At 38.7% G+C, this 22,169-nt stretch overlaps 2 protein-coding genes across 2 annotated transcripts; one reads left to right on the top strand and one right to left on the bottom strand.

Moving 5' to 3' along the window:
• Positions 1-96: 96 nt before the first annotated feature.
• atp5pb (ATP synthase peripheral stalk-membrane subunit b) lies at positions 97-10,677 on the bottom strand. Its single transcript, XM_053625198.1, has 7 exons — positions 10,529-10,677; positions 9,636-9,672; positions 8,536-8,681; positions 4,669-4,832; positions 3,759-3,884; positions 3,003-3,182; positions 97-316 (listed from the first exon to the last, which is right to left on the bottom strand). The coding sequence occupies exons 1-7, from the start codon at positions 10,554-10,556 to the stop codon at positions 239-241; spliced, it is 759 nt and encodes a 252-aa protein (XP_053481173.1). The 5' UTR covers positions 10,557-10,677; the 3' UTR covers positions 97-238.
• Positions 10,678-11,712: 1,035 nt separating this feature from the next.
• On the top strand, positions 11,713-22,153 carry LOC128607924 (TRAF3-interacting JNK-activating modulator). The gene is made up of 14 exons (XM_053625204.1): positions 11,713-11,891; positions 12,462-12,948; positions 15,292-15,397; positions 15,499-15,565; positions 15,671-15,698; positions 15,803-15,832; positions 16,248-16,343; positions 17,113-17,184; positions 17,386-17,526; positions 17,633-17,770; positions 19,248-19,383; positions 19,577-19,716; positions 20,173-20,298; positions 21,522-22,153. Exons 2-14 carry the CDS (start codon positions 12,628-12,630, stop codon positions 21,717-21,719), a joined length of 1,599 nt encoding a protein of 532 aa, XP_053481179.1. The 5' UTR covers positions 11,713-11,891; positions 12,462-12,627; the 3' UTR covers positions 21,720-22,153.
• Positions 22,154-22,169: the final 16 nt, after the last annotated feature.

A 22,169-nucleotide genomic window follows, 5' to 3' on the forward strand; every position in this document is an offset into this window, starting at 1 on the left:
TGAAAACCAATAATTCAATCATCCAGATCAACAACACAGGATCATATAAGAGAAAATACAGTAACCTCTCTTCTGGAATAAACGCACAGAAGCCGGTTAGTGAGTAACCAAATATTTTATTCAATGTGTATGTACACTTAAAGGACACGATCAAACCATCTTTACGAGGACATAGTTTATTCATAAAGAAAAGCAGGTGGCTTGATTATGGATGTGAGAGAGATTCATCAACAGAAACTCATGCTGTGGCCTTGGCTTGAGTGGCCTTAGCCAGTACTTTCAGGTCTGAGATGCACTTAGCAATACTCTCCTTTTCCTGAAAATCAAAACAGAGAAAAACATCAGTTAGGACCACGTGAGGTCATTAAGATGAATATCACTAGCATGAGTTTCAGTTTATTAATTGACCTGAAGTTTCTGCACTTCCTTGTCTCAATGAAAAAAAGCTGTAACCGGATCAGGCTCCATCTAGTGGCAGGTGCCATGGTTGCATTTAGTGAAAGTCAGGTAAATCCAATGCCTTGTTTTTCGTTTTGTATAAACAACTAAAGCAAACTGTTTGCTAAACAGTTGTGTGATGTGAGATCCTCGTTAATACACGATTACTCAAACTTGCCCTGAAACGTTTAAAAATGTACAAAATATACTAATTGTACAACACATCCTCATCAGAGGCAATCTGATTATACTTGCATCTTTATTTGAGAAGTTCATTTACAAATTTCTTTGACATTTAAAGCAGTGGTTACAGTGGCACAAACCCCAACCAGTAGAATTTTTACCCAAAGTAATTCTATTTAATATTGTGTTATCATACTTGTTAATAGATTTTGACTGGTCGCTTTAAATTGAACGGGTTTAATCAAAACCTCCAAAACTGCCTATAAATAATGTTAACTTGGACCTAATGTACTGCGTCAGTGGACATTCCATGAATAACAAAACAAAAAAAAAAACAAAAAAAAAACAAAACAAAACAACAAAAAAAAAAAACCTGTGGATCATGGTCTTTTACTTACCCGCCTTGAAAGTGTTTTTGGTGTGTCCGGGACAGTTTTAAACTGGTTTAAATCCTATTTTACTGACCGTTCCCAGTTTATTTCTGTGTGTGGCTTTAGGTCTGACACTTGCTCGGTGCTCACTGGTGTTCCTCAGGGTTCAGTTCTAGGCCCTCTACTCTTCAATATTTATCTATCTCCACTTGGGCATCTGCTGCGATCGCTTGGCCTCCATTATCACTTTTATGCCGACGATACCCAAATCTACGTTCACTCTAAATCTGGTGAAAACATTGATGCTTGTTATCTTTCTGACTGTATTTCTGAGATAAAAACATGGATGAACAATAACTTTCTGTGCCTGAACAGCGGGAAAACTGAGGTTATGATTATAGGTTCCCGTCATCAAATTCGCAAAGCGGCTCCACTGTCTGTTTGTTGATGGCTCTGTTTTAGAGACCCAAAGTAAGATGAGGAACCTTGGTGTAATTTTTGACCCCAGCCTCACTTTTGATTTTTTTTGTTCAGGGCACTGTGAAGGCATCCTTTTTTCACCTCAGAAATATAGCCAGACTACACCCAATGCTAAACTTATCTGTCGCTGAAAAGTTGATTAATTTATTTGTTGTCACACGGCTGGATTACTGTAACGCCGTTTTAGCCAAAGTTTCTAAAACCGCAATAAACAAACTGCAATATGTTCAGAACTCTGCCGCCCAGATCCTGACGGGAACCAGGAAATGTAACCATATTACTCCTGTTTTGAAGTCCTTGCACTGGCTCCCGGTTAGGTTCCGTGTCGATTTCAAGATCATGATGTTGACATACAAGGCATTACATGGATTGGCTCCGCAATACTTATCTGGTTTATTAATCCCTTACACCCCAAATCGCAGACTGCGCTCCTCACAGTGTAATCTGTTAACTGTTCCACAAACACACCTAAAATCTATGGGTGACAGGGCTTTTTCTGTCTATGCTCCTTCACTTTGGAACTCTCTTCCTCCTGAACTCAGGGAAGCCCAGACTTCTGGCATTTTTAAAGCTCTTCTCAAGACACACTTTTTTAAACTTGCATTCGACTGCTGATGTCTTTTTAGATTGTTTTATAATTATTTTTATTATTAATGTTGTTTTTGTTCTTATTAACTTTTATTTGTTTTATTTTTCTGTGGACTGTGATTTTATGTACAGCGCTTTGAGAAGCTGCTTTAAAGGCACTTTATAAAATAAAGTTTATTATTATTATTAAAAAGCTCTTTATTTATGGGTAATAAATAGCTCTATTGTTGAACACATTTAAATAATGGGACTAATATTTAAACACTTGGGTTATGCTCATATTTTCGTGCTATGGTCACCTATGGAATTTAGTTTAGATTTAAAGTGGTTCTCATCTGCAAAATGGTTTGAGAACCCCTGTTTTAAAGCAGGTAACTTCAACAACAACCACCACATTTCCATTCATCCATTCTTTCTGGTATTGAACTTGGATCCAAGTGACAGTTTACAGTGTCAGCAGTGCTTTATTTTACTGGAAGAACTATTAATTGGATATGGCAATGCTGACAGGTGCGGTTGTATGGAGTCTGTGTTACTAATTACTAATAAATAGACATCACCACAGCCACTTTTTGCATGCAACAGTAGTGGGCTATCATAAACTACACATGCACAATATTCAATTATAATCCAGTCTATCCAGCAACATACTGCAAATCCAAACTTATACCAGGAGCCAAAACTATGCGAAAATTGACATTTTCCCTTCAAGAAGTAATGGATAGTAACGGGACGTTTAACATAAGGGTTTGACGATGCGTCTGTATTATGGAATGCAACTATATTACTGATTCTCACATTAAGAGGCTCCAGAAATCTTCACATGCGTCTGTATATATTCAACCTAAATAACTTTTAAGGACTTCAAAGGTCTAGGAGGGTTTCACGACGCTTCTCCATAGCGAGACAAATCCAAAGACAAGACACTAATGAACCATGTACCTGTTGTGGTGTGATGCTCTTGATGACGCTCTGCTCCACCCAGTTGACCATGTGCTCCTGCTCCAAGCGACGCTGCAAGTTCTGAAGTGCCACCTGATAATCGAGCCTCTTCTTCACCTCATTGTGCACCATGTGAAACCGCTCCCTGTAGTTGGTCTCCAGCAGCATGGCCACGTTGTTCTGTAAACCATAATGTAAAGAGACATTTTACATATAATTACTGTGTTTTATAAAGTTTGATCCGTCAGAGCACAGAATGTTAAGAGACCGACCAGAACGATGACTAACAATTACAATTTTCATCACACGTTTATAGCTTAAATGCTTGCTCATGTTATATTTTGATTGACGCAGTACTTATAGGTCCAACACAAAATACAGGTTGTGAATAAAAACTTTCCGTGAAGCAAAGATAACATATAACAAAGAGAACCTGACGCCAACTGCGTCACTGCGGATGCCTCCGCAACCAACAAGTCTTTTTACTAATTGGTTTTTGTTTCTGTTACTAATTGGTATGCAGTAAATACACTTAGAATTTACTTCAACCAGGAAGGAACATATTGAAGAAAAAAAACTTTTTAAAAACATTTAACCTTGCTGTGACCTTGATCCTGATTGGATCAATTTTAAAGCAATGGGACAGACATGCACAGACAACCTAAAACATAATGCTGCTACCACCACCTAGTGGCAAAGGCATAAAAAATCATGTTTTACATAAACAAAGGTATGCATCTTCTTCAACATTCTCACCCTCTTGGCATCGAAAAGCATGTGCCTTCCTTCCACTCTCCACTGCTCCTTCTTTTCTTGCTCGATGGCTTCAGCCAGGCTGCCCATGGCCTGGTCTTTCACCTCCTGGATCTTTGCCACTTTCTCCTACAGGGAGAAAGAACAGGAAATATCAAAGGTTTGTGGCACCTCATCAACACTAGTTAAACTGTTTAATAGTTTATATATTACTTAATTTAGGTCAAACTGTTTTAGATTAAATGCAGTGTAAAGTACAGAAATATTTTCTTTTCTGTAATTTTATGACTACACTAATCATAATAAATGTGATGTAAATACACCGACACTGATGTTTCACTATAGGATATGGACACACTTTATGGTTACAACTTTGTTAGCATATCTTTTTCCTAAACTTTAGCAGAATTTTCACATTAATAAAAGAAACTTGATCATTTCACCCAAATTTTAGCATCGCTCCATTGGTTCCCAGTCCATTTTAGGATTCAGTTTAAGATTCTGTTGTTTGTCTTTAAAACTCTTAACGATCAAGCTCCTTCTTATCTCAAAGATCTTCTTATGCCACATTCATCTAACAAATTTCTAAGATCTTCGGATAGGTTTCCGTATGTCCTTCGACCCCGGCTAAAAACTAAGGGGGACAGAGCTTTCTCAGTTGCTGCCCCTCATTTATAGAATCAATTCCCACTGGATATCCGCCTTGCAGCTTCTATTAACCTTTTTTAAAACATCTCTCCTCCCAGGCGTTAGTGTGAAACCAAACTCCATCATTATCTTGTACCAATCAAGTTGGATTCAGTTTGGCAAGCAAGCTATTTTCAGAAACTTCCATAGTTAATTGGAAATACATGCTCTATAAAAGTATGACCAACCTGGTCAACAAGAGCATGACTTGCCCAATAAAACCCACCTCGTTCAATTTGTCAGCAAAAGCTGCCACTTGGGGACCAAACTTCTTGACACCATAAATAATCACTGCACCAATGGAGGCAGCAGCGACGGTCTCATGGTTGATGACATAGACCTCCTTAGAAAGTAAGTACAGGAGCAGACCGGTGCCGAGCACGTAAGGTCCTGGAAAACAAAGTGTGTCATTAGTAGGAGGCAGTGTGGTGATGTTCATTGCGCTTTCTCAAAAATATCAACAAAGCCTGACTTGCATCATATTTATTAAATCTGTGAAATCTGTAATCAAACCATGAGACTTAAGATAGTCGAACATTGCATAGTGCTGTGAAAAAGTATTTGCCTGATTTCAAAAAATGATTTCTTCTGTTTTTGTATATATCTCATATTAAATAGGTTTAGATCTTCAAACAAAAAACAAAATATTTATTTTTATTGAACAAAAAAAAAAAAAAAGTTATCCAATGCCTATCAACCATGTGAAAAACTAATTGCCCACTTAAACATAAAATGTGGTTGTGCCACCTTTAGCAGCAATAACTGCAACCAAATACTTCCGTTAACTGGAGATCAGTCTTTTACTTACTTCAAGGACTAAGATTTACTCCTATGCTTTGGATCATTGTCTTGCTGCATAATCCAGCTACGCTTGAGTTTCAACTTATTGACTGAAGACCGGACATTCTCCTTTAGGATTTTCTGGTAGAGAGCAGATTGTTATTGCGATTATTGAATTTTGGAAGGTCAGACACTTCCAGAAAGTTGACTACTATGCAGAGTTTTTCCATTTGGAGATAATGAATAATGTATTTCAATCACCTTCTTCCTCATCATTTCTGAAATTTCTTTCAACTTTGGCATAGTGTGTTACTGGGTAAGAACTTTTAACCAACTTCATGCTGTTGAAAAAGTTCTATTTAAGTGATGATTTGATTGAACAGGGTTTGCAGTAATCAGGCCTGGTTGTGTCTAGTCCAGCTGAACCCCGTTATGAATGCAGTTTCATAGATTTGGGGAATTAGTAACTACGGGGGCAAATACATTTTCACACAGGCCTAGTTGGTATTTGATAAAATTTTTATATACACATCATTATTATTGTGTTCACTCAGGTTGCCATTGGTTTATCTTAGATATTGTTTCTGAAACAATTTAGTGTGAGATATACAGAAAAACAGAAGAAATCAGGATGGGGCAAATACTTTTTCACAGCACTGTATATACTTATAAGTAATATTCTAAAATGGAACGATGCGCCGCCCACTGAGACAAAGGTTCATTTTGTTATCTTTTTGGGGCATGACACCAAGCAGATGGTGAAGAACTAGCACCATTCAGGGCTGACTGATAAATGCCTTACATCTCCTGTGAAAAGTTGAGAAAAGTTTGTGGAAAAAAATTACTTATGCAAAAAAAGGAAGACTCAGCATCAAGGCAAAAGACCTAAACTGCATAATACTGTACGTTTTATATCCATCCATCAATCTTCTGTACAGCTTATCCTACACAAGGTTATGGGGGAGCCTGGAGCCTATCCCAGGACACAAGGGACACAAGGTGGGGGACACCCTGGACGGGGTGCCAACCCATCGCAGGGCAAATCACACACACATTCACACACTACGGACAATTAAGAAATGCCAATCAGCCTAAAACACATGTCTTTGGACTGGATGAGGAACCCAGAATACCCAGAGGAAACCCCCGAAACATAGGGAGGACAGGCAAACTCCATGTACACAGGGTGGATTTAAAACCCAACCCCAAGTCAAACATGCTAACCACTAAGGCACCGTGCCCCCTGTATGTTGCATATGTAATTATTTTCAAAACAATGTTTAGGGTGTATGTCTACATGTATGAGACATAGCCAAACATCTGCCTGGCTACAATTTTCATTACTGTGAAGCTGTTTTAAATAATTTGGACCCTTGTTAAGCCATTTCATTACAAAAACAGGGGAACAGAAGCAGAGGTAGAGAAGTATTGAGCAGGCAAGGAAAAGTTGAAAAATGAGGTATGGTATGGTTGCTATTCCAAGTGACATTTGCTTGCTTTGCTCTTCTCCTACACACATTCAATAGGCTAAACAACCGATCTAACACGGACTCAACACACTCACTCGGTACTGATTAGGACAGACTCATGCCAAAGAGGTAGCTAACGTAATGTAATAAGATATGGTAAAATAGTTAGCTGGTTAAGAGCATCAATACACACTAAATGTATATGAAGTCCTGATAATTTTTTATTATTATTATTTAACATATCAAAAAAGTCTACAGGTCTTTGGGGAACAATGGCTATGAGTTGTGGTGTTCTCTGCTCACACTGTAAGATAAATATTATTTGAGTCTGGGTAGGGTCTCTCAATATGTTTAAAAGCAACGTGATGTTCTGTGCTAGCAGGAGAGTGAACTGTGTCCCTAGTGTGTCCACATGCCTGCTGGTTCCTGATTCAGAAAAATCTGTCGGTCATACGTTTACACTAGTAAAAATCATTCAGTCAGATCATCTTGGCCAGTGTAGCATGCAAATATAGTTACAGCAGAGAGGTGTGTCACACCAACATAAAGCACATTACGTTTAAACATACATGCCAAATAACAACTTTTGTTGTGCAAAAGTCAATAGGAAGTAAGGTCTATTTTCTTTGTCTGGTTGGTGAAGCTACTTGTCTGCCAGGAAAATTTAAATACAACACTAATGCTGCTTTTGACTTGCACTTCGTAAGGGGAAATTCATAGATTGGACGGACTTTTTCGAACTTGGCAAATTCTAAATATGAAGTGGAAAAAAAATAAGATGGATGCCTGCATGTTAAGCAACAAGCTAGCCAGTTAACTGTGATGAGTGATGTATATTTTCCTTCTCAAACAGCAATCTGTATAGTCAATGTTATAGGTTTAACAAGTGAATATGCCTGTATGTCGATTGATCTAAAGCAAATATAACCAACAACATAACTTATTCAAAGGTAAGGAGAGCTACTTTGTTTACTTCAGACGCTGTGCACAGCCATGCTGACTTGAATTAATGCCATAAACGGGGAAGGACCTGTAGTTGAGAAGCCTAACCCCAAACTGACGGGTAGGAATTTCAAGTTGAGGGGTCGTTTTCTTTGGCTTCTACTGGACGTAGGGATGTCACGAGAGCCGATACTTCGGTACCAACATTAATTTAAAAAAAAGTGACTGTATTTGTTTTTCTGCAGTAACGTGGGTACCATTAGTAATGATGGTAACGGTGTTGCAATTCTTCCGCAACTGATGGGGGCAGCAAATATGTGCAAGTGTTTTAGTCAGTCCACAAGTGGTGAAGAAGAAGAAGAAGAAGAAGAAGAAGAAGAAGAATGCCTACAAGCACATGGGAAAAACTACAGAAGATGGCGACAAGTTTAGCTCCACCCCGACTCATTGACAGGAACGGTGGTAAGAGACAAATATGGAAATACTTCGCATTCAAGGCGGATGACAACAAAGGTATAATTGATGCTCTGAAGCCTGTGTGCAACCGATGCTACCATTCATTTCAAACAAAGCGAGGAAACACCTCGAATTTGGCGAAGCACCTGAAAGATGGGCCCCATATTATGTTTGAGGCCGTGAAACCAGCTAACGTTATGCTCCATCTAATGTTTGTGATAGCCAGTTATTTATTAATGACACTGACGCATTGCAATGTTATAAACTACCTCCTAATGGGCCACCATGTATCGGTACCGACTACTAGATTTTTGGTATCGTGACATCCCTATCTGGTCAAACGTTGGGAATTACAAGTCAACTGCTGCATAATAATGAAATTTATTTATCTGGGCTTCCTGAATTGGCCACCACTGAGACAAGTGACAGACAAAAAATATAATTACCTGTGACACCAGTCTTTGGGTACAGTAGCGTGAAGAGCTCTTCTGGAAAAATTCCATGGCGGACTTTTCCTCCCTTCTCTGGCAGAGGGGGCACAGGTGCCAGGCTCTGAGGAGACGAGTGGAGGGAACGAGAGGCCTGGACCACACTTAAACAAAACAAGCATTCAATAAACTTTCACATCAAAAGTTTACAAAAAAAAAAAAAAAAAAGTTCAGTGTTTACAAATTTTATGTTTGTCAAAACAAATTTTCATAGTGGGGAAAACACAATCACTCAGTACGTTTACATGGACAACAATAATCCGATATTAACCCAATTAAGACAATACTCTGATTAAGAAACTAGCATGTAAACAATGATTATTGATTACCTTAATCCGACTAAAGTCATACTCGAAGTAAACACAAATCGAATTAAGACATGTGGAGTATTCCTGTTTTAGTTGCATTATCGATGTGCATTATATCTTAATAATTTACATTACATTACATTTATGGCATCTGGCAGACTTATCCTTATCCAGCACGACTTACATTTATCTCATTCATACAACTGAGCAGTTGAGGGCCCGTTAAGCACCTTGCTCAAGGTGGAAGTTTTCACCGCATTTTGCAACAGGACATGTACACACACGGCAGTGCTCAACCATTTGACGGTAAACATGAAAGCACAGCTGTGTCTGAAACCGCATTCTTACCTGCTATACAGTAAGCAAAATACATGTATTTCAGCTAGCATATAGTAAGTAAGTCTGCGGTTTCGTACGCAGCCCACGGCTTCAAGCAGTGAATAATTAACTGCGCTTGAAGCTTTCGTAAAATTAAAAATGAAACACCCAAAATTGTATATAATACCATAACGACAGCGAACTGTATGCCGATACATGAAATTCTGGAGGGAACGTCGGACGGCGTGGCGTGGGGACGTAATGACGTGTGCCGTTAACCGATCTATGTTCTAGAACATGTAAAACCTGAACATGAAAGGAATATTCTAAAAGCGACTGGTGTAAGCACCTTAATCACAATATTGTCTTATTCAGAATAAGGTCAATAATTAGATTACCGCTGTCCATGTAAATGTAGTCACGCATACGTACCAGGGTCCAAAGGAAGCAGTGTTTTTCAGGGCTGAACCTGGATAGAGAGAACAGATACAATCCTTTATGTCAATGTCATTCTCAATGAGACCCACAGCCCTTCAATACAACTACTTCAAAGTTACTCAGATGGCAAGCTGGATATGAAGAAGTGTACACAGCCTGTGTTCAAATCCAGTGAAATATGCTGTAGCAGAAGGTAAATTAAGCTGTTAATGATTATCTTTTGCACAAAACACTTTGCTTCTCTCTTCCATAAGTTGCAGCTACTAGGTCTACTGTATCGAGTAAATGGATCTTTTTCTTCATTGGTCACAATAACCTGCAATTTCACTTCCAGGTCAGAAAGTCAGTGAACCACTTAGCCCCCAAATTGAGTCATTTTCCACTCGATTTAAACGATACTTGCTCTCTACCTAAACTGTCCAACAACATTACGTCTACATCCAATACATACTGTATACTAGCGTGCTAAATAGTATGCAGTATTATAAGCGGTTCTGATGTAGTATGTAGTACACGCGTTTGGACTTGGGCTAAATGAAGGACGTCTGTCTCGACTACTGACGTTACCGGCATTGCATGGTTATGTGGCTAAAGGCTAACAGCACCTCAACTAACAGTTAGTTTGGCGACAGTATAAGCATCAACAAACAAAAAAATCCTCAGGAAGTATTTTAACTCCAACAACTTCTGAAATATCCGTGAATATTTAGCGCAAACTCACTGGCTAATTCATTCACATAGCTAACGCTAGCTAGCTAGGGAAGTCAGGCCTGCTCTTTTTACCCTTCAACTTCACATTCGCTATACATTAACATTGCTAAAACAATAAAGCAACCACGTTAACGGGTTGGGTTTTTTTGTTGTTGTTTTTGTTTAAAATGACCAACCTGAAACTACCACAAGTCTGGACAGCATATCTGGAGGAAGAAAGGGCAACAATCCAGGCCGAAATGTATCCTATAGCAGACACTGGCACTCCTCGGCCTCGCTGTGCCCTTCTGCAACGAGCAAGGGTGCTGCAGAAATCTCACCCGTGATATCGCGAGAACTCGCGTAACTCCCTCAGTTACATCCGGGTCCTCGAGATACACTATGAACCAGCAGGTGGGGTAGTTGGTTTTACACGACATGTTTGGTAAGATGAAATGGCGCCTAATTTACTACACAGTGCACAAATGTTGATTTGTCATTTTATAGGTAGAATGATTGAGAATATTCAGTGTCCATATAAAATCCTACATTGTTTTACTTAGGTTTTTTGTCCTAGCAAAGTTTCAAATAAGGTACGAAATACTTTTTTTGTGCATGTTGTCTATTTTGGTCAAGGACAGAACCCAACCCTGCTGTTTCATTGATTTATATCCTCAATTGGAGTGCCATTTGTGTCCCACTGACATTACATTTGCAAATATGTATGTGACGGAAAGGTAACGTATTTTAAACACAACCCAAGTGTCCTCCGTAACAACCTTCAGTATGTGCCTGTTGTAGATATCTTCAAACAATAGTCTACAGCACTTTGCAAATAGCATGTGTGCTCTCCCAGCCCACTACGCTACATTTTACCTTGAAATATAATCATTAAAATACTTACAAAATTTTCTTATTTTTGCATTAGTATTTGAATCCATTTAAAGTCACGTGCTTAAGACACCCATTTCCATGAGGCTTCCTTTATAGGCTATGAACAAATATACCTTCTAGTCTGACCACATTCATACAACCCTGATATGAGCACATTCACCTGTTAAATATATGCAAAATTCTACAAGATGCATGTTCGACAGGAGATTTCGTCTGCATTTCAGGATCATGGGAAGAAGAAAAAACCTTGTAAAAAATAGACTTTGTTATAAATGTTATTATAAATGATTAAACGTGTGTTTATTTTAGAACTAAAACTGTACTTTTCAATCACACACATTTATGCCATGATGTTATGATCACATCTGTACTGATGTGCCACTTCTTTCAAGCACCAGCAATTCAGCTGAGTAGTGCCATGTGAACACACCAACCATTTCTAATCTAAAGGCCCATCCTTGTGCAGCAGCACTTTCAGTATGGGTGGCTGCAGAGATAGAGCAACTCATGCAAGACTGTGTGCTTCCTCTTACTTCCTGTAAACTGGCAAGGCTGAAGAAGTAACCCGCTTTTACTGTTCGAATTCATTTTCACTTTCTCAGCTGAAATGTTTTCCCAGACTCCATTTTCAGCACTATTTTGTTTTCCAGGACTCACATGAAACAGGTATTTTCTCAAAGTTTCTAGTACTAAAGGATTCTTACGAATATTTGTTTCAGTTTGTTTCCTACTACGCTCTCGTTTATGTATCAGTGCAGTTTTTCAGCTAACATGAATATTCAATGTATGTAAATGCTAAACATCCTATGTAGTTTGTGTAATTAGTACATTCTGAGAAATTAGAAATGAAAATGTTGCATAGCACATCATAGGAGTACATGTGAAATTTATAGCATTGTGTAAATGAATGAATGTGAGCAGTGGATGAGGTGCTGTATCTTTTGGGTTATTTTTTTAACTTGTTTACTAAAAGGTCATCTTTTCATCTAATCATTTATTGTCATTATTTTTGCCAGTTTGACATTAATAGGGAAAATGGTTCATTCTAGTACTCCAAAGGGTTCTTTGATTTGCTCTCTTTAAGGTTCTATTTAGTATCCTACAATGTAGGGTTTCATTTTCAGAAGAAGTGTAAGACAGAACTGTTTTCAAAAGCTAGAACTACTAATAGATATATTAATCATTAAAAGGACCTGATAATTAAATGAAGCTTGATAGTTTGTTATGTGTTTGCAGCTGTGTGAAGATCAGCGAGTGTGTGCTCTTAAGCCAGAAAAAACCTCAGAGGTGAATAACCAGACATCCTTTCTACTGAGATATACATGTAAAACTGAGAAAACTGCCATAAAGCATCAACTTTTGAAAAGCATCAAAGCACAAGGCTCCATCCAACTAGGGCACGATGATCACTCTTGATGGCAACACAAATCAACAGTGTGACTATGATTTAAAAGTGGAACGACGTGCTGTAAAGCACAGAAATCTTGCGGAACGAAACAATATAACAACATGCCGAAGTCCAACCAGAGATGTGGATACGAAATGGATTAAGAATGAACTACACCGCAAAAGGCAGGATGAATTTTCAAAGAGGCGACCAGCTGACTGCAGTGTGAATGCTCTGTTATCTCCACGGTCAAGACGTAATTACGCAAAAGAGGAAGGTCGTGTGACGCAAATGTCTACATCATACAGGCGTCCAAAACTCAGCCCAGTTAAGCAGGTGAACAAGAGTAAACACACATATATTCTGATAGCCTGTCTACAAGTTTAAGTTACTGTTGTTGTTGTTTAAAAATAACAAATTTTTCAAATACAAGGGGGCATGCTGTTATAGGAAAGTAATCAACGTTGGGGTGGCTTGATGCGGTCCGATTTGAACTATTTTCCTATAACAGCACATCCCGAGGTCTTTTATTCCTCTTATACCAGAGCAATTTACAAATGATTACAATTTAAAAATGTTATTAATAAATGACATCATACATTTCAACCATTTTCCCCATAACATTTATTGTTATGGAAAATCTGCAAAATAAGTACCTGTTATCTTTTAAGTTACAGCAGCTACAAACATGTCCTTACCAGCCTCTTCTTTTTTACAACCCAAATTCTGAAAAAGTTTGAAAGTATGGAAAATGCAAAAAAACAAACAAAAAGAGTCACGTGAAGATTAAATTCACCCGGTACTATATTGAAAACACATTATTAACACATTATTTGATGTTTTACTTGGTGAATTTAACTGATTTTTGAAAATATGCACTCTTCAAATCTGATGACTGTAACACACTCCAAAAAAGTTGGTACACTCAACTGTTTACCACTGTGTAACATCACCTTTTCTTTTAATAACACTTATTAAGCGTTTGGGTGCTGAAGACACCAGTTGGTTAAGTTTAGCAAGTGGAATTTTTCCCCATTCATCCATTATACATTTCTTCAGCTGTGCAACTGTACATGGCCTTCGTTGCCTTATTTTGCGCTTCATAATGTGCCACACATTCTCAATCGGAGACAGGTCAGGACTGCAGGCAGACCATGCTAGCACCTGCACTCTCTGCTTACCCAACCATGCGCTTGTAACCTGGGCAGAATGTGGTTTGGCGTTGTCCTGCTCTGGATGGCAGCATATGTTGCTCGAAATGTGTACATATCTTTCTGCATTAATGCTACCCTCACAGATGTTTAAGTTACCCATGCCATGGGCACTGACAAACCCTCATACCATGACAGATGCTGGCTTTTGGACCTGACGCTAATAACAGCTTGGATGGTTCTTTTCCTCTTTGGCCCGGAGAACACGACGGCTGTTTTGTCCAAAAAATATTTGAAAAGTTGACTCATCAGACCACACGATATGATTCCACTGTGCTACTTTCCATCTCAGATGAGACCGAGACCAGAGAAGTCCGCAGCTCTTCTGGACAGTGTTGATGTGTGGCTTCTGCTTTGCATAGTAAAGCCTTAACTTATATCTGTGGATGCAGCGGTGAATGATGTTGACTGACAAAGGTTTACCAAAGTATTCCTGAGCCCATGTCAGGATCTCCATTACAGACTCATGACGGTTTTTAAGACAGTGACGTCTGAGGGATCTGAGATCATGTGCATTCAGAAGTGGTTTTCGGTCTTGCCCTTTACGCACCAAAATTTGACCGGATTCCTTGAAACTTTTAATTATATAGTGCACTGTAGAAGGTGAAATGCCCAAAATCCTACCGATTTGTCTTTGGGGAATGTTGTTCTCAAACTGTTGGATTATTATCTGTTGGCAGATTGGCGAGCCTTGACCCATCATTGCTCTTGAAGGACTAGGCCTTTTTTGGAGGCTCCTTATATACTATGATTAGACACTTGCCCTACCTGTTTCACATCACCTTCTTATTTCAACTTGTCACATGGCTATTAGTCCTAAATTGCCCCTGTCCCAACTTTTTCGGAAGGTGTTGCATGCATCAATTTCAAAATAAACATTTATCTTGAAAAACTATGGAGGTGATTAGGTCAAACATCAAACACGTTGTCTTTATATGTTTTTTGTTTAAAAACATTTACAAATCACTGTTTTTATTAGCATTTTCCATAATGTCCCAACTTTTTCAGAATTGGGGTAACATCTCTTGATGGTAATAATCCAAAGAATTCTTGTCACACAAACCACAAAATGCTAAATTCTCTATCCTGAAGACTCTATAACTTCAAGCATTTTATCCTTATATCTTTGCAGTAATATTGCACTGTGTTTATATTGGGGCGGCTGTGGCGCAGGTGGTAGATCGGGTTGTCCCATCTGCAGGGTTTGTGGTTCAATCCCTGGCCCACGTCTAAGTGTCCTTGGGCAAGACACTGAACCCCAAGTTGCTCCCAATGGCAGGCTACCACCCTGCATGAATGGTGTGTGTGTGTGTGTGCGTGCGCGTGTGCGTGCGTGTGTGTGTGTGTGTGTGTGAATGAATGAATGGGTGAATAAGAAACAGTGTAAAGCTCTTTGTAGAACCACTAAGGTTAAAAAGGTGCTATATAAGTGCAGACCATTTACCATTTACTATGTAATACCCTACAGTCAGTGTCCACTGCTTCACTGAATAATGAAAATACACTGAAGCATGACCGTGTTGCAGCTGTCCTGGACTCGCTTCATCAGAGAGGAAAAGCTAGGCAAGAACGAGGCAAGCAGACTTTTTTTTTTTTTGCTTTACATACAGCATACATGTTGATTAGCTCATAAGCAAAAAGCATTGCTCATTTGAGTATATTTTGATTCTCCTAGCTCTCCTTAGAGATATCACTCAGCTCACAAACAACAGGACTCTACACACTGCTAGTGTACAGACTGAGTGAGTGATCTTCCTTCATGCAGTACATGGTATCCAGTTACTACTGTAGTATTGTCAGTAGGTTTCATTTACAGTTTTGTGACTTTGCTTTTTCTTCTCTCGTAGGTCAGGCACTGCAACTGTCAAAGATGAGGTGAGATGATTAATTAAGTCACTGTTCGCAACTGTTTCAATGTAACAACTGCACATTTTATTTCTATTAAGTTTGTCAATTTCTCTTGATCTCGCCTACTGTAGGATGTTCAGCAGTTGGCGACTTATTTAGAGGTAATTTTATGCGCTATATTTTATTGAATTAATATTATATAATTAATGTTGTAGCATAGAATAGACTGCATGTGTCGATCATTCAAAGCTTTGCAACATGAATATCGAGTTACTGTGTTATAGTGTTAATTAGATCATGGATCCAAATGTTCCCTGCTCCCATCTAAACCTGTTACAATTATTAAAAAGTATATCTGAGGATTAAATAAATAAAAAATTTTCCTGATAACAGCAATAGTGTAATAATGCACATCCGCAAGCAACTACAAATTCATATAATGTATAAGTAAATCAAATATCTAACTTTTGGACAAATAATTCATCAAACATATACCAGTTAGCTCACTTCATGATGATCAGACATACTGTAACAATTAACCGTGTTCACATCTGGTCTGATTTGTGGCTTGTGCAGGAGGCGCTGTATAGAGAGGAGGTTCTGAAAAAGAAGCTGACTGCCCTACAGAGGAGTACGTCAACACTGCTGCACTCAACTGAGCTGCTGTGGAAGGTATGTGTAGCAGATCACACTGGTTTATTATTTCCTCTCACACCTCTCAAACATTCCAGTAATTTGTACTGTTTTTTTTTTTGTTGTTGTTGTTCTAAATTAATTTTTCACAGTTATACAAAAGAAATAAATTGTACTCAAACCACCTGACATAGTCACTTAATCTATGTCGGTAGATTTTAAACGCATTTTCCAGACAGCTCATGAAAATATGCACTAGAAACGTACATAATTTTGCTGTCTTTCCTACTTGTGTCAGAAATATAAATGTGCGAGTGGGTTCTGTGGTTTGGACGTATCCGGCTGTTTGCTTGCTTCAGTGTGAAGAAAAAAAAAAGAGAACGACATTGACTCACCGCCGGAAAAAAGTGTTAGGTAGCAAATACCCTACATGCTTTGTGTTTTGGCCTTTTCTGTATATATATATATATATACACAGTTCTCTGTATATATACAGCTTCTCCTATAGCACTTGTGGTGCTAGAACAGTTAACAAAACAGTTAACAAAATGCATAATACTTTCATCTGCAACAGGTAGAGCTGACAGGGGTTTGCCTCATAATATTTGTTTAAATATTATTTTTAGGATTTCTACATCTACTTGTTCATAAAGCTAGATAAAAAAAATGATATACTGGCACAATATATGGCACTACACTGTCATAAAATCTAAGATATATGCTCAAGTGCATACACCTTGGCTTTCAGTGAAACTGCATCCGTTGTAGCTGTGCCTGTGTCACACCGCATTTCCTTTTCCTCCCACAGACTCGCTGTGATGAAGATCTGCTGAAGAACAAGATCAAGACACTGGAGGCTCAGCTACAGCTGTGCATGAAGGTAAGTCTGAGTCCTAGAAATTTTGATTTGTATCTTAATAAACTATGTGTTCACAAACTGAATTTAGAAATTCATAACTAGATCAAGCTATCAACCAGTTTTGTGTGAACATACCAAAAGAGTGTATATCACAGTGCTTTGTCCATCTAAAATCCTTCTTTTATTTTTCTTCACAACCTGTGATTGCATCTTATTCCTTAGAGGGTTCCTCAGGATGGACTAAAGAAGGTGGTGTTAAAGATGGAGAGCCAGAAGGAGGAGTATGAAAAAAAGGCCTTGGAGGCCATTCAGAAGGCCACAGAGGAGAATTCGGAAGCACAGAGCAAGCTGCAGAACTTGCAGGTTAGTGCAACTGTTGAAGAAGCAGTCGGGTTTCATTCTCATTCATAGACAAGATCATCTAAACTCTAATTGTCAACTTATGATCCCAACATCATCTTTCCACTAGGAGGCACTACAGGTGGCCCGTGCAGAGTCAGTGCGGTGGCAGAAGCTGTATGAGGAGCTGAGAGAGAGCTCCAACATGCTGAGGAAGAGTCAGGAGCAGTGCACAGATCAGCTCCAACAGCTACAGAATCAGTTTCAGGTCAGACCACAAGCAGAGATAAGAGGCAATAAAAAAAAAAAGCTGCTATTAGCAATTACAGGGGGCCAAGCACCATTTGATCACATTATGTTGCTGTGGGATTTTCAGATTATTGCAGATTATGAATTTGGACAACTGCACTACTTCTAGCTTTTTTCAGTGAATATAAATGAAAATGCTACCGTGACAAATTTATGGTATCGCACTTGAGAGGAAATTTAGCAAAACTTTACAAGGAGTTGTAAATGGTTAAGGTGGTTTTCACATTGGGCACGTTTGCTGTGGTCTGAATTTGACGGCGAGTTTTCCCCCCGCACCATTGGTCTGGTTTCAGACTCACTCGATTCTACTGAACCCCAGTGCATTTGCTTTCATTTTACGTCATCACAAACACACATGCTGAACCCAATGCGACTCGCCATATTTAAAAAAAAAAATGATTTTGGTGCTAAATGATTTTATGCACAGCAGTGCACCTCCCCTGCCTCTCATGGTACACGTGTGTTGTGGAAACTAATGACGTCATCGGCTAAAACACACACGCAGGTTACTTTACTTCCCGAACAAGTGTGGACCCGAGTACTAGTTGCGTTCTCATTCCTGGGAATCATGGCACAGTTCCAGTTTAACTGAACTCAGACCACCTCCTACAGGTAGTCTCGGGTTTGGTAACACTGTGTGCTTCCCGGTCCGCGTGACAGCTTTCACACTACCAATTTTTCATGGAAACCATCATCTGTTTCGGACTAAACTGCCAGTGTGAAAGTCCTCTAAATATATTAATGATGGAGCATTTTCAGCCACTTGCTGATAAATAATTGTGCACATTGTTCACCTAGTCAATACATACCTAAGCCTTTAGTATGTTGAGTATAAATCAACCTATGCAGATTTTCATTTATGGATATTTTTATAAGAGTGGCATGGTTGTGCAATCCATATCATTGTTTCCTCACTTCTCCAGGCTTGCCAGTTTGATCCTGAGCTGGAGTTTCACATGTCCATGTGGGTTTCCTCCAGGTTCCAATAATAGCATATTAGTAGGTGGATTGACTACGCTAAATTGCCCATGTGTGTGAATGTGTATGGGCCAGGGTACACTGTTTCCACTTTCCACCAGGGTGTAAGCACATGTTTTCAGGATCCACCACCTGCTCAGAATAAATAACTTACTGAAGATGAACCACTTTTTTGGCCAGAAATTGTTTGTGCTTGCAATTTTGTCCACTGGTGGCAATATGTGGATGGAATAGTTGTTAAATGTGTCATTTTTTGACAGTTGGTCAAGCTGATTTCACAGTACAGGTACATAGTTTAACAGACCTGTCATTCAGCCACGTTTTCTTACTTTTCATTATACTTAAGTCTCCAAACCTTGAGAGTTACGTTTCAAGAACTCTAGAAAACTGCTGTTTAAGAATGTACATCATACAATCCGAAGACTTACAGTAAATGTTTGTACGTGTGTGTTGTGCAGAGATCCAGGGTGAACGAGCAGTCACTGAGGGAGCAGTGTGATATTCTGCAGCAGGACGAGGCAGAACTTCGCACCGCTGTCCTTCTGCTGGAGCAGGACAACCATACCCTGAGAGAACAACTAGAAAAATTCACAGGTACATTCCACAACTGCATATCAAGCATAGCATTTTAACCTACTGGCCTAGAACTTGCTTAAATCATATCACTTTACATAAGCTTTAATTCTGACTGTCTTTTGTTTGAAATTGTAAAGACCAATGCTTAATTTAATGTCATGAAATATAGTCATGTCATAAGCAGGTTTATTATTCGGGTTAACCCTTTCAGAAAACAGTCACCGATCCTGGAATAATATCACGGACTTGCACAAGCAGGAACACAAGTCATACCAGTTTGATGGGATGGATAACAGCCTCGCTGAGCAGCTCCACCAGGCCAAGCAGAGACTCAGCCTAAAGGACAAGGAGGTATGAATACTCTCTGAAGTGTTGCTTAATCCTCAAGCCTGCTTCACTATTATAATATCCGCTGTATTTGCTGCTTCTCTTAATCTTAGCAATATAAACAATATTTATGTAAATAGATACACAAAAGTCCTTCACATGCTTGTTTGCTTCTCCTAACAAAAGGTGTGAGTGAAATAACATCATCTATATATTTAATAAGTGATTAAATGATATGTATATATGCATAAATCATTTTATTTCACTATTATTAATAGGTCAGAATAACCCAAGCATAACCATAGTAATATAAATCATTTTTCTTATTCAAATTTAAATTGTATCTAGTCTCCATACCCTGAGGATGTATGTTAAGATATTAATAGTGAAATATATGGCATTGCATTAAATATGTTCATATTATAACCTTAAATGCTTCTTATGTGATTGATGGGTGTGTTGTCTTATTAATCATGGCAGTGTGTGGAGCTGAAGGCTGAACTGGAGGCCCTGGAGCAGGAGTGCTACAGTTATCAGACTCGTTTGGCTCAGTGTCGGGACGAGCTGAACACACTAAGTGCTCGCAATAGCAGAAGAACTCCAAGGGTAGGAATCTTATAACTGACACAAATATATGCTCTCATGCAAAACTGTATATGTGCTTAAAAAAATGCCTAAACAGTTTTCTTAGCATTTCTTGGTGCTTGTATTTTGTTGGAAGACCAGTTTGAATTTAGGAATAATAGCTTAAATGGCCGCCGTATTATTTGGTTATTATTACAGGTTTTAATGAATAGGGTCATACAAAACAAAGATAGACTAGAAGACGGAGCATAACAGATTAGAGACCCAGATATATAACTAAAAAAGATGTATTCAAAAACGAATGGCTTAACATTTAAGTAATGCATACAGTGTTTTGTCGCTTTCCTCCGGGTACTCTGGTTTCCTGCCCCAGTCCAAAGACATACATTGTAGGCCGATTGGCATTTCAGAATTGCCTGTAGTGTGTGAATGGGGGCAGTGGTGGCTTGGCGGTTAAGGCTCTGGGTTACTGATCGGAAGGTCAGGGGTTCAAGCCAAGCTGCCATTGTTGGGCCCTTGAGCAAGGCCCTTAACCCTCTCTGCTCCAGGGGCGCTGTACCATGGCTGACCCTGTGTTCTGACCCCAGCTTCCTGACATGCTGGGGTATGCTTTTTCTAATCTTTATATGTATGTACTAGAAGTTAACTAACGATTTACACAAGAATTTCTTCACTGTCATGTGTATGTGACCAATAAAGGCTCATTATGAATGTGTGTGCGATTGTGCCCTGTGATGGGTTGGCAGCTCCTCCAGGGTGTCCCCTGCCTTGTGCCCTGAGTTCCTAGGGATAGGCTCCAGGCTTCCCTGCAATTCTATGTAGGATAGGCATTATGGAAGATGAATGGGTGGATTATATAAAAGATGAGTCCATATTTTCTAAATTGTATCAGCGTTTTGCTGAAAATCATAGATAATTTCTCAGAGGAGAGAAGAGTGACAATTTGGGAAAGCTATAAGTTTAACAAAAGAGCCAGAGGTGATGGCCATAAAAGTACAGTCCTTTTGTCAATACAAACCAACAGAAGAAATATACAGTATGTACCACCAGCTGATTGTCTTACAGTTGATTATTACATAAATGCAGTTTAGAGAATTATTCAAACTGTATATTAAATATTTTTTGAATTACAGAGTATACCCTTTTCCATAAATGCATGTTTTATAATAATTTACCTCACAATAATTCCTTGACTCATAATAATGAAGTGTTTTTTTTCCCCTTAACCCTCTCTCTCCTCACAGAGACGTTTCTGTAGCACTCTGTGCTTTGCTCTGTTCTTCATCCTGATACTAACTGCAGTAATGTTCGCTGTCTGGATCTACCGTCCATCAGTCAGGGAGCAGCTCCGTGACTTTTACTCTGCAGTGGAGGAGAGAGTGGAGGACTATCTAATGCAGACAGCATCCGCACAACATGCGGGCTGCTTCAGACCTGTCTGAAAGAGACACCATCACATTCACATGTGTATTAGCTTTAGGTTGATATTTATTGGTTGTATATCATATATTTATATAACATATATTTATTATGATATGAGCCAAAATACACCATAAATAATTTTAGTAAAAATGTTGCACAGTGTGTGTAGTATGTAGAATAGATTATATAGTTATGAACTTGTAACCATTTTTTTTTAGATGTTTAAGAAGTGAAATATTTTATCCTTGTAAGGTTTCAAAGTGAGGTTACGTATCCTTCCTACATACTAAGGTTTACTTTGTATTCATGCTTTTTCTTATCTTTATCTGTACGTTCTAGAAGTTAACGATTTACACAATCTCAAACTAGTATTGTTTCATTTTAAGTTCAAATGGACAGACTTTGGTTGATTAAAATCAAAAGACTTGAATAAAAGCTGTGTACAGAATTGAAATTTACTGAAGTCATTT

Source organism: Ictalurus furcatus, chromosome 5 (assembly GCF_023375685.1).
Source record: "Ictalurus furcatus strain D&B chromosome 5, Billie_1.0, whole genome shotgun sequence".
In the NCBI taxonomy this organism is placed as follows: Eukaryota; Metazoa; Chordata; class Actinopteri; order Siluriformes; family Ictaluridae; genus Ictalurus; species Ictalurus furcatus.